The 13092-nt window shown below is 41.3% G+C and overlaps 1 protein-coding gene across 7 annotated transcripts in view; it reads left to right on the top strand.

Annotated features, from left to right (window-relative positions):
• RASAL2 (RAS protein activator like 2) overlaps nt 1-13092 on the top strand; it is a 279543-nt gene that overhangs the window by 192877 nt on the left and 73574 nt on the right. For 6 of the 7 annotated variants that reach the window (XM_042463810.1, XM_042463808.1, XM_042463809.1 and 3 more), the window contains one exon: nt 5763-5869. In XM_042463810.1, coding sequence (XP_042319744.1) covers nt 5763-5869 — 107 coding nt within the window. Of the gene's footprint in view, nt 1-4967; nt 5103-5762; nt 5870-13092 lie in introns of those variants that run through there. The other variant, XM_042463812.1, reaches the window with a different exon arrangement.

Raw genomic sequence — 13092 nt, 5'->3', positions numbered from 1 at the left:
AGATCTGGATTGCAAATCAAGATCGATAGATGAGAATATATAATTGGTTAGAAAACTGTGCTCAAAATGTCATCATCACTGGCTGCTCTTCAAACTGAAAGAAGGCCTCGAATGGAGTACTTTAGGGTCCTGCTCTAGGGCCATTGCTCTTCAATATTTTTATCAGTGACTTTGATGACATGGTGGAGAGAAATCCTTTCCAAGTTTGCAGATGACACAAAATTGGAAGGGATGGCTAACACATTGGAAGATAGGAACAGAATGGGAAAGGACCTGTTTAAACTAGAAAATCGGGCAGAAATTAATAAAATGAAATTCAGTAGAATCAAATGCAACGTTCTACATTTAAGTCACAAAAAACAAATTGCACAGGCATAGGATGCGGGAATACATGGCTCAGTGTACGTATGAAAAGGACCTTGGGATTATTGTTGATCCAGCACTATGAGGCTGCAGCAAAGAAGACGAATACTATTTTGGCCAGTATTGATATATAATTTTGAAGTTCAGGGTAGCAGCAGTCCCACTATATTCTGTGCTGGTCATGTCTCATCTGAAGTAAATTTACAGCGCTTTATAAATAAAGGTTAATAATAATAATAATAATAATAATAATAAGTACTGAGCTAAAAGGGTAATAAAAGGTATGGAGAACAAAGCATGTGAGGAAAACTACCTGAACATGTTCAGCTTGTTGAAGAGAAGACTGAGAGGTGACATGATTACATTTTTTAAATACCGAAATTGCTTTCACAGAGAGGAGGGGCAAGCCTATTCTTTGCAGCCCCAGAGAGTAGGACCAGGTCTAATGGCTTGAAGTTAAAGGAGAGTACATTTCAATTGAACATTAAAAGAAACTTCTTGATAGTATCCAGTGATGGTGAACCTTTTACAAACCGAATGCCCAAACTGCAACCCAGACCCCACTTATTTATTGTAAAGTGCCACGTCCCTCTGGCTTTCTAGTAAGAGACTCTGGCACACTCCGTGCTAGGGCAACGGTATGTGTGCCCACAGAGAGGGCCCTGAGTGCCACCTCTGGCACGCGTGCCATAGGTTCGTCACCACTGGCTGAGCAGTTTGATAATAGAACCAAATGCCTTTTTTTTCTCTTCACATCTTCAAAAAGAGGCTGGACACTTTCCTGCTAAGGATACTTCATTTGGGAGATCTTGCATTGAGGGGGTTGGAAACAGTGGCCCATGAGGTCCCTTCCAACTCTATAATAAAGCTCTCTGATTTGTAGAGTTATAAAAATACTAGTACCTTTAAAAATATGCTACATGTGTATTTTATACCTTTCTTTTCTTTGATGTATATTATATAATTTTAGGATGGATGTTCTTTTAGGGCTTAATAACTGTCCTGAGCTATGAAGTGCTGATTTTTTATCTAGCAGATGGGAAAATAAGACATCTGAAAAGACACTTGAGGGCAAAACTAAATGCGACAATTGGAGATTTGTAACTAGACCTTGATGTTTCAGAGTACTTTAAAGGCTGCTCCAAGATGTGGGAGTCAACTGGAACAGGAGGTACAGCTTTTCCCCTGGGGGTTAAACAGCAGATCTAGTTTGCATTAGGAAAATGGAAGGGGGTGGGAGGCTTAATATGAGCATTATATGCCCAATTGGATTAGTGGAGGATGTTTTTGCACTTGTAGCTGCTGTTGAGCTGGGGAGGGGTTGTAGGAGGGGGGAACCTGGATTATCCGAGTGGATCCCCATCTACCCGTGTCCTCGGGTATGTGAAAACTGTTGCCATTTTTTTCAGCTGAATTGCATTGAATCTTGTTGCACACTACTATGGAAATACAAGGACCATAACATATCAGTGCCTCTTACAAATGCAAATGAATGAAGTGATGACTATGCATTCTGGTAAAGCCTTGCTTAGGATCAGGAAAATGATGACATGATTAGCTTGTGATCAGAGTAAGAGAAGATGTTTTGGGACGACAACTTCCACAAGGCCCAGCAGGTTGGGGGGTATTCAGAGCTATAGCCCCGAAAAGGAACTTTTCCAGGTTCTGTTTCTGATAACCCTTATTAATTTTAGGAGCTGAATGAAACTGAGTCTTCATGTTGGAATAGCTTTAGGTGTTTTTATACTCTAGAGCAGTGGTTCCCAGCTTCAGTCCTCCAGATGTTTTAGACTTAAACTTCCAAAATTCCTGACCTTTGCAGCAAGCCAGCTAGGATTTCTGGGAGCTGAAATCCAAAACACCTGGATGACCAAAGTTTGGGAACCACTGCTCTAAAAGAAAACCCAGTTTCCTTCCCTCTTGACACTCCACGTTTTGCTGTTCTCTCCGAGCTGCAACTCTGTTCCTTAGTGTTGGTTTGAATTTCATCAGACCAGTTCCTGTTCTCCCTCCCCATGTCTTATCGCCATTGATACCTTACTGGATTTACAGTGCCTCTGATAGCCATAGTGGTCTTAAAAAGAAAAAAAGATCAAAATACTTATTTACAGAATTCACATACATGCTAGCTAGATATTTGATTGATGAGAGTTGATATTGCATTACTTGGTGACTGGACTTCGAAAGGGCTAAATTTAATTTTCACATTTCATCGCTGCCTTGCTGAAAACTGTTGTATAATATGTAAAATACTGTTTAACACTTTGATTTCAAGAAGGCTATCCCCCCTCTGGGCTTGTTCCCAGAGAATTACTAAACTACTGCAGCTAATATGTAAAAGAAATACCTCTGATTCAAGTTTCACCTCAGCCATAAACGTCTTGGGTGATTTTAGTAAAGCTGCTCTGTCTCGTTCTTTATGCTATTATTTTTACAGATCCTAATGTGTATGTTATAAAGGGGGGGGGGGGGTGTTGTTTAATTTGTCTATGAAGGCTTCTACATTTTGTGAAGAGTTCCTTCATCTTGTTTCAGTTTACTAATGTTACTTAAACACAACATCTTGCAAACATGCTGTTATGTTAATTATGTTTGAAGTGTGGTTGTGAACATGTATATGTATGCGCCTATGTTTGTGCATTGGTGATGAGGGCGCCCATTCAGTTTTTAGAGAGAGAAGGGAAGGATTTGGGCTTCTGTTGACTTGTAGAGAGGGTATGATCTGTGCCTCAGCCTTGGCCCTCATGAGTGACTCATGCAGTGAATTGTGGTAATTTAATATTTTAAGATGGAGAGGTGCATTGATTTTTACAGCAGGTGAAAATAATGCAGAAGCACTATGTAGCACACATGGGGAGAGGAGGGCAGCAATCTAATTTTGGCCTGGTCGCAACAGTATAGATTTTCCACCCTACTCAGCAGAAAAGCCGTTTTAAGGGCACAGAAGCAGCATCTGCAGCTGCAGTATTTGAAATATGCCTGTGTACAGTTGAAAGTACCTAAGACAGCTAATTGCTGCTTTCTCATTTTGCTATCCCTGCTTCGTCAGTTTGCATCTTGAAGTTTTATCTCATCTCTATCTGGAAACACTTTCCTTTTTTCTTTTAATGTGTATGGAAGGCTTTTCTGAAATCTGAAGCTCACAGGCAACCCGAGGGGTTTGTCTCAAGGTCATGTATTTCCGGTAGGTGGGAGGTGGCTGAGCAAGTGTGGATTTTTCCTCTGTCCTTCTTCTGGCTTAGTTTAAGCCAGCATATTTTTTTTTATTTTTATTTTTGCAGGTATTGTCAATCCATGGTTGACATTAGTATGAGGATGCAGGCTTCTAATTCTTCATGTGTGACGCTGCAAAATCCAGCAGACTGTGTTAAATTACTAGAGATGCTTTGATGATGGTGAGCAGTTTTCCCTCAGTGAGCATGTAGCAGGACCAGCCAAGCCTCACTGCAATACTTCATTATGGCTCCTGCACTGGAGTGAAGGCATGTATTTTGGCCCTTTCTCCTCCAAATACGTCCTACTTTTTGTTTTAGCTGTTCATCTTTTCTAAGAAAGACAATTACACCATGCATTACCTGCAAGAGGGTTGACCTTGTTTCCTTCCTTCTTTTTCTTCAAAAGACGAAGGCACCAACTTAAAATCAAGAACCTCTGCAAAGGATTTTGAGGGACTTCAGTATAGGAATCCTGATACAAGGAAATAACAGTGTCCATGAGTTGTTGGAGGCAGGGTAGAGCGGGGAGATAACTACCTTCGGTTAATCACCAGTTTATGCTGATCGGTGGTTGCAGGTCAAGGAACTCTGTTGCTGACTTCTTATTCTTCTTTCCCCCCTCTACAAATAGATCTGCTTCCTCACAGTTTAAACCTGTTGTCTTTCCTGTTCCTTGTTGTGATCCTTCTTTGGTCATCTAGGCAAGTCATTTTGGAAGCTCTCCTAAATGTTGCCTTTTACTCCTTTTTTGCAGTTTGGTGGATAATTTGAAAGTTGTCATTCACCTTTAAAGGCAAAGACAAGTCTCCTCAATGCAGAAGTGCTTAACAGACTTGGGGGCTTGTTGCCATCTCGCATCTCTCATCATGTTAAATTTTGTTTTCTTCAAGGCTTTTTTGATACACTGTGCAGCAGAACAATTAAAAACAGAATCTCTTATCCCAAAGCATCACAGCAAAACGTTGCAGAAGGATTTGTTTGAGACTTGTCGTGGTTATTTTCTGAGGGAGAAAACCTTCTCTGGAACCAGCTGATTGTCCATCTTCTTGGATGCCACGGATCAGGATGAATAAGGAAATATTCTGCAACTGAGGAATGGCCATTGAGTGTTAATAGCCTGAAAGTAACTGATGAAGAGGATGTGCGTTTGGAACGATTGATTGAATAGCTGCAGTCTTCTCTCATGCATTTCCTCCTTGCTGTCTGCAGGCTGTAGTAAGGGGAGGGGGAAGAGTCAGAGAAAACCAGCTTTTTCTTAAGTGGAAGTAGCACGGATCCCAAGGGCCAGGGGGCCAGGGATGGAAGTTTAAACAGCATCGGTCTCCTTAAAGGAGAACTGTGGGAGTAAAAAATGCCAGCCTCTGGAGTCATAGTTTACTGCCTTCTTCTTCAGTCCAGAAGATAACAATGGACTTTTTCTTAGGATGTGTTTTTTTCCTGTGCTGTGTGGAGTACCGCTCAGTTAAGCTTGATTTCTTTAAGCTTAGGCTTTTGAACTGGAAATGGGCAGCAGTTGTGATAAAGGTACCTCTATGTGTTGTTGTTTTTCTGTATGAAATGTGTGCCTACAGGGTTAAAATCAGGAAGGAACCTGTCCTCTGTGTTAGGTAAAACTAATAGTCATAGATTATGTTGAATCAAAGAGAAAATGATTTTTTTAATCTGCAAATATGTTTTTGTGTGTGTGAATATGTTTGAATCTTACGATGGCTGTACACTACAATCCTAAGCATGCATAATGGAGTAAATACAGTTTAACTCAGCTGAACCTCTGTATGAGTAAGGCTGCGTTATGTTTGGACTGTTACTGACTGTATTATCAGTCAGTTAAAACCATATTATCTGCATGCAGTTGCACTTCGACCTTTATTAAACTGTATTCAGTGTGATATCTGTTAGGAGCTTCCCCCTTTCACAGATGGAATTTTGATAGAGTTAACTCTCTTCATGCCTGGCTGAAAGCATGGTACTTTTGTGCTGTAGGTGGAGTTGTAACTTTGCCAAGTATGTGTTCAGTAAAGCAAAGTCTTCTGAATTGCCTGAAATTTAGAGATGGAGTTCAGTGTTTGTTTTCCAAGTAAATGTAAAGTTTTCGTAACTTATAAATGCTGAGAAATGTGCTAGTGCTTCAGGAATTTAGTCTTTCATTTCCTCACCTATTTCTTTTCTTCTCCCCTCTGCCAGAGGTCCCAGCAGAGAGGTCTCCTCGAAGACGGAGTATCTCAGGGACAAGCACATCAGACAAAACCAACTCCATGGATGCATCAAACACATCTCCATTCAAAGTACCGGTAAGTTATCAGATAAATATTTATCTTTTAGTGAACTCAAAATTGATTCTTGGCTTTTTGATGTTTGACCCAAAGTCATAAATGTCTTCAGACTGTATGATAAGGTTGTCTGTGGCCTGATTTCAGTACTGTCGCAATACATTTGATGACATCACATTGACCGTATAGTAGATAGTTAAACTCTTTACTGAACAAAGCTACAAAATTAGGTCAGATTACACATCCCTGCTTCTGTTCAACTTTGGGTAGAGTCTCTTCTTTATTTCTTACATCATAAGGTTATGTGCATTGGCTAGAATGTGCATTGGCTAGAATGGAAAATGCACACAGATTCCACCAACTTTAAAAAGCACAGTGTACAGTACTATCGTATAATACACTGGCAATGGGACACTCAGTGTTACAGTCAGTCTGTGTGAAAGGCAATAGCAAATATCATCTTCACTGATTAAAAAAAAAACAATAATGTGGAATTATATGTTGTTTCATGGACATGGGACATTATAATTGTAGCCTTGCATATAGGCCTTCAGTTTGATTTAGTGAGTTCTGATTAGTTGTAAATTCTTTGTGTTTGTTCATTATAAACTTAAGAGTATGGATGTTCTTTCTAAAATTCGTACTGTAATGGTGGACCATCATTGACAGCAGAGACCTTTTTCAAATTTATGTCTTTTTCCTATTTCACTGAGAGAAAGGATTCAGTTACAGCACAAATCAAGTTAAACCTGAAGTGCTTTTTAAACCAAGTGGGTTACAATTTTCTTGGCTGTTGCTCTATGATCCACTTAATGGCCTGTAATAAACTGGGGAAAGAACCTTTTGTTCACATAATCTGGGCATTTTATATTAAATTAGAATTTTCTCTCATCTTACTTTTCCAACTTGTATTTGTTCTCCCGTCTCTTTCTTCAGTATCTTCCAAATACTGAAAATAGCAGTTTATAGCTAACCATAGTTATAGGCATATTTACAATATATTCTTGATTATTTGAACTTTTTAAAATGCTGACTTTTTGAAACGTAATACAGCCCTGTCATAGATTCTTCTTGTCTCCACTGTTTCAATGTTTGTTTAACGTAGGGTGAATCAGCACCTAAAGACTTTTGGCATTATCATGTAGACCTATGATGGGGAACATGTGGCCCACCAGATGTTGTCATTGGCTTTGCTTAATAGGGCTGATCAGAGTTGCATCTGGGGGGTCAAATGTTTCTCAATATCTGAGCATTTTATTTATTAAAAATTATATTTTGAAATGGGCCACAGTTCATCACAAATAAATGAGCATCTTCAAGTTTAGTAATCCACATTGTATCATTTGGGGGGGGGGGTGATTTTTGGGGGTGAGGGCTGGCTCTTAATCCCTGATGACTAGTGGCCCTTATGCTAACCAAGAAACTCTTATCCCTTATTCATCTTTCATAAAACCTGTCACAATCAATACATTATGAGATCGGTACTGTACAGTTAATAACAATAATAATTTATTGAGGAACAGAAAAAGATATATTCCCCAATTCCTGTTCAGGCCATTTTGTTTTTAGGAAGTCAGTCCGCATGCTCTTGCCATAATAACCCAGAGTTTTCACGATTCGAGGCTTATTATTTCCAAATGCAATTCTTGTCTCTCAACCAGTTTCTTTACAGTTATATACAGTGCGCCCGCGCCATACGCGGGCGTGCCATACGCAGGCGCGCCATACGCGGGCATGCCATACGCGGCCTTGAGCATACGCGCTCAAGCCACGGGGCGGAAGGGGCGGCGCGTCCCATTCAATTGAATGGGCGTGTGCGCCTGTTGCGCCCCGCACCGCCGTGCACGAGCCCCATTGTTTCCAATGGGGCTCGAGCATAGGCGGAATTCGCCTTATGCGGAGGGATCCGGAACGGATCCCCCGCGTAAGGCGAGGACGGACTGTACAAGGTAAAGTAGAAGTAACCTGGAGAAAATTATTCCCAATTCCTTCGAGGGAAGTAACAGAATAGCAATTTGTAATAAACTGGACTATAACCTCCTCTTGCCCTCATTTCCTGGTGAAGCATGAGATCATCTTCAGGAACAGATTGGCAGTCAAAAACAAAGCCATGTATGTTATATTCAGGCTGCTGGTGGTTTATATTATTATTTTTTTAAATCTTCACAGACAAGCTATTTTAACAACTCACTTCTGAATAGAACATTCACATGCAGAACATTTCCCATTTTTGTCCATCTGGGCCCTAAACAGTGGCATCCATACAGCAGAAGCCACTCAACTCTTAATGGGCCTTTGTCCAGCACTTGGAAATTTGAGTTCCAGTTGGAGGATGTACTGCAAGTGAATGCTTTTTTTAACAAGACGTTTATCAAATAGCTATCTGGCTATGAGGTACTGTGGGAACCACTCATATTTTAAGACTCTCAAGGGCTAAAATCCCATTATATCCTACCAATTAAATATCCATCTGTATGTGTGTGCATGCGCGCGGGCCAAAATAAGTCAACTTGTATGAATATCCTCAGATCCTCAGGTTGGTTTGTACTTCTTGGTGGCTTTGACCATATGGGATTCATGATCATCTTGTACTCAGAAGCTGAGCACATGTGTTGTTTGTGGAGTATCTCTGGTATACATCCCAGCATCTGTGGTTCAGGCTAGAAAAGAATCCTGTCCAAAGTCCTCATTAGAACTCTTAAGAATAAATGCTTCTAGTCACAGTATAGCAGACAATACTGGGATGGATGGATGGATGATCTGACTTGGTGTGAAGCTGTATCCTATTTTAAAAGAACCCCCACCCACCCCCATAAGTGAATTTCAGATTCTCAGAATTTACTGGCAGGAGTCTGGAAAATTGTAGAAATAAAAGTGAGACAGAAGTGGAGTGAGTAAAAGTCAGAGGATGTAAAAATAGTAGTTATGGTGCAGCAAATTAAAAAAGAAGTTGGGATATCTAAAGGAAATTGGCCTGCCTAAAGGAAAATATATAGAAGGGCCAGAAATTGAAATTTATAATTATACTAATATTTTTTGGAAAATTCTAAAGAAGGTCTCTTGTCTGCCTTTTAGCTCCTTTAAGCACACTAAGGCGTGTTACAGACCGCCATGAAAGTATGTAGTCAGTCCTTATTAGGGTTAGAAAGGTGCGGTGTTTCCGCACCCCCTAACCCTAGTACGGACTGAGTCCGTACAAAATGGCGGCGCCCCCATCTACATGGGGGCAGCCATGATGACGTCACGACCGTGCCGCCTCTATATGGGGCAGCGCAGACGTGACATTGTCGCTCCGCACCAGGGTGCTTAGTGCGCCCTTTGCGCAGAGCAGGAAGGAGTTCCGTTTCGGAGTTCCTTCCTGGTTTGCGCCGCTGGGCGCAGCCTTCACACGGCTGCGCCCAGCGACGCAAAGGAGAAAGGGGCCAAGCGGCCCCTTTATCCTCCTCCCCCCCGCCGCCTTGGGGCTTGAAGCCTCAAGGACACCCCTTTCCAGGCTGCGGGGAAGCAGCCTTTTGCCCCTTCCCCGCAGCCTGGAAAGCGGCGGATTGGGGCCTCAGCGGCTGCTGTTCTGACCACTGAGGCCCCGATACCCCAGGGAAAGGGGCGGGTACAGGCCGTCTCAAAAGGGCGGTCTGTAATGCACCAAAGTGAAATAAAAGATTGAAAAGAGAGCCAGCATGGCGTAGTGGTTTGAGTATTACACTACAACTTTGGAGACCAGAGTTTCAATCCCCACTCGACCCTGAAACCCACTGGGTGACCTGGGGAAAGTCACATGCTCTCAGCCTCAGGAGAAGACAATGGCAAACTTCCCCTGAACAAATCCTGCCAAGAAGCCGCCATGATAAGTTCTCCTTAGGATCACCATGAGCTGGAAACTATTTGAAGGCACTCAACAAGAAGAATTGTTAAAACTACAGTACATGATTGCTTAGTATTGTCTCATGCTAGAATCAGTGATAATACAGTTCTCTGTAGCACTGGGGTATTTTTGAAAACATTCTTTATCTAGATTATTGGAGAAAGTTATACTTCTCTGCCAGAAGGTAAAAAATTAAATCTGAGAGAATATGTTTAAACAGCAAGTACATTTTCGTGATAAACTGACTGTACATGTATTACTGTACAGTACTTGCCACTAAAAGGCAGCCACTCAACATGGGCAGCCACTATCAAGGATGCCACCCAGTATAATTGAGAAATGAATTTAAGATGCACCAGTGCCTCTCCAGATTATCTCTGTGAATGGGGTGGGTGTGTGGAGAGGTTAATGTAAGCAGAGCCATCCTCTGAGATAGCAATCACTACCATATAATGAATGCAATAGCCCCCGGGTACAAATTTCTGCTGCTTCTCCTCCGGCAATCCAGATATCAGTCACTCAGTCCAATCAGGAGACAATTATCTGTGCAAAATTGGCAGAAAATCAGCAAGGAGGATTTGGTGGCAGGAACTGCAGGGTGCTCAACACCTCAGAGCCACACTTAAGGCCTTGCGGGCAGCATTTGGCTCCCAGGTTGCATGTTATATGCCCTTGGTTTAGGAGAAGTCTGAAGTTTGGCTGCAACTAGATGAAGTTGTTAGCCAAGGGATAGTAATTGTCATGGGGTGGGGGTGGGGGCACAAATTGAGGTATAGTTTCCAGCAGCAATAGCATTTACATTTCTATACTGCTTCAGCACTCTCTAAGTGGTTTACAATATGTAAGCCAATTGCCCCCAACAAGCTGGGTACTCATTGTACTGACCTACGAAAGGATGGCAGGCTGAGTCAACTTGGAGCCCTGTGGGATTGAACTCACAGTACTGGCATTTAACCATTGTGCCACCAGGGCGCCAAGGCATTTTGGTACAGCCATGTGCTGTTCCAATATGGCAATTGGCTTATAGGCTAGTCATTCCAAGGGACAGAGACTTAAAAGGTCAGATAAGGCTCTTACCACACTAGCGAGATCTTGCGGGAAAACAGATTTTAAATGAGAGTTAAATTAAATTTGAATTTAAACAGAACCCGCAAATTCGGGAAGTTTATCACACCAAACTGCTGCTAAAATGAAATGATACGAAGTTAAAGCGGAGAAAAACACAACCATTTTACTTTTGGCTGCCATTTTTCTTCTGTTTAACTTTGGTTTAACTTCGTGTTATTTCACGTTAACAGTGACGTCGTGTGATAAACTTCGGGCATTTCCAGGTTTTCACTAATTTAACCCTTGTTTAAATCCCATTTTCCCATGGGATCTCGCTAGTGTGATAAACTGGCTTATGGAAAAGGTAGAAGCCCTTCCTTCTCATGTCAGTACTGTATAGTTATTCCATCTTTTCCTCCCTAACAGATTTTCTGTAGTTGGGAAACATGTAGAATTTATTTATTTATTTCATTTGTATTCCACCTTTCTTCCAGGAGGGAACTAAGGTGGCTCATGGATAAAAACAATTTTAAAAACTCATTAAAATTCAAAACAATTAAAATCATTTACAAACAATATAAAATCACATAAAAATATACAAAAATTAAAAACATAACTCAAAATCAGTCAGGTATGAGAATCAGTGCCAGAAGGTACTCGAAGCAGAGGGAAAAGGAAGGGATGATGATTTGTGAAATCCTGTATGAGTCAGTGAATGAGGCAAGGCAATGGTGTGATGAAAGCTTGGGCTGAATCTGCCCTGGGTCATGGCAGTGCGGGCAGCCAAACGGATATTTCTTGCACATCATTTGCCTTTGAAAATCTTCTGTGGAGATAAGGAATTATACTGGCAGGGGGTTGTGAGTCTCTGAGCATGTTTCATCTGAATACTCTAGTACACACACACACACACTTTTGTTCATATGCTGGAAAACATAGAGGTTAGAATGCAAACTTTATTTTTTTGGTATATCTTTATTCCGCACTGTACATTTGCCAGAGTGTATCCTGAAAATGGGCTGTCCTCACTGTTCTTTGCGAGAGCAACTGCCGCCATCCAATGAACCATAGCATTAGGAAATCTTTTCTGACACGAAGTCTAAATTCTGCTTTGTTATGCCAAAGCTACTCATTTGTTTCAGTTTTATAACTTCGTGTTGGTTTGATTTCATGCTTTTCAGATCTATGCCAAGGCAGGGTTTATCATAACCTTCTTTTTTCAAATCATAGCTCTCCCAAGCAGAAGTCAACCCCCACAAATGAATCTTTCCAGCTATTGAATTATTTGTGAAGCTGCTCCCTGTATTTGCTTCAGCTCACTGACCTTGAATATCTGCACTGCATGGGGGCTGTTATACATGAAATCTGGTTATTGTTGTATGGATTGATTTTTTTAAAAACCTCCCCACCTTCTGTGCAATATGCCTCTCCCCGTGTGAGGAAAAAGTGTAACTGTACTCTAATTTTGACTATTCACAGGGTGCTGCAGAGGTATGCCTATATTACCTTGCCATGTGTCCAAACACTCCAGAAATGTGTGATTTTCATATTTATCTTTGTTGGAGTCATTTTCAAACCTTGTAAAACAGCACCTTAGGAAAAGGTGCCTTTATTTTTTGCATACTTAGTAGCTTAAAAAACCTTAGCTATCTATGCAACGCTAAATCTGCCATGCTCAACAGACCCCGACCCCCCAGCAAAAGAATTAATGAATGTAAGTGGGCAGTAAGCAGCCAAGCTCCAGAAACATTGCTGTATTGTCCCAGAGCAAGAGCTGGGGAGCCAGAGAGACATTTTGCAAGATTTGGAACCCAGGACCCATTTTCCAAGATTTGGTGGCAGCAAATATTGCTTTGATTGAGATTTCCTGCATGGCAGGAGTTGGACTGGATGGCCCTTGTGGTCTCTTCCAACTCTATGATTCTATGAAAAACAAACTTTATTTTGGGTCATCTCAGTGGCAGGTTTGTTTGCTATTGTTTGTTTTTTCTTTTAAAAAAGGGTGTTTGCCCTGTTGTTCAGATGTTGTCCTCAACATGGAATTCCTACAGTTTGGAGGACTTCTCCCTAAGCTATCAGAATAGAAAGGAAGAGAGAGAATAAGACAAGACATTGAGGATGCTGAAATTAGTACAACAAGCCTCCAAATAAATTTTTAAGATCAGAGCTGACAGTTTTTAGCAACATGCTCAATAAAACAATCTCACTGATTTCTTGGTAAAACAATTTTTGTTGTTGTTTATCTGTTTACTAGCTACACAAAGAGCAACTTAACTTCCTTGTCTATTTATAGCAGTGGTTCCCAACCTGTGGGTCGGGACCCCTTTGGGGGTCG

This window comes from Sceloporus undulatus, chromosome 4, assembly GCF_019175285.1.
Source record: "Sceloporus undulatus isolate JIND9_A2432 ecotype Alabama chromosome 4, SceUnd_v1.1, whole genome shotgun sequence".
Taxonomy (NCBI): Eukaryota; Metazoa; Chordata; class Lepidosauria; order Squamata; family Phrynosomatidae; genus Sceloporus; species Sceloporus undulatus.
The sequence above is the reverse complement of the archived record's forward strand: the minus strand, read 5'-3'. Positions and strand labels throughout refer to the sequence as shown.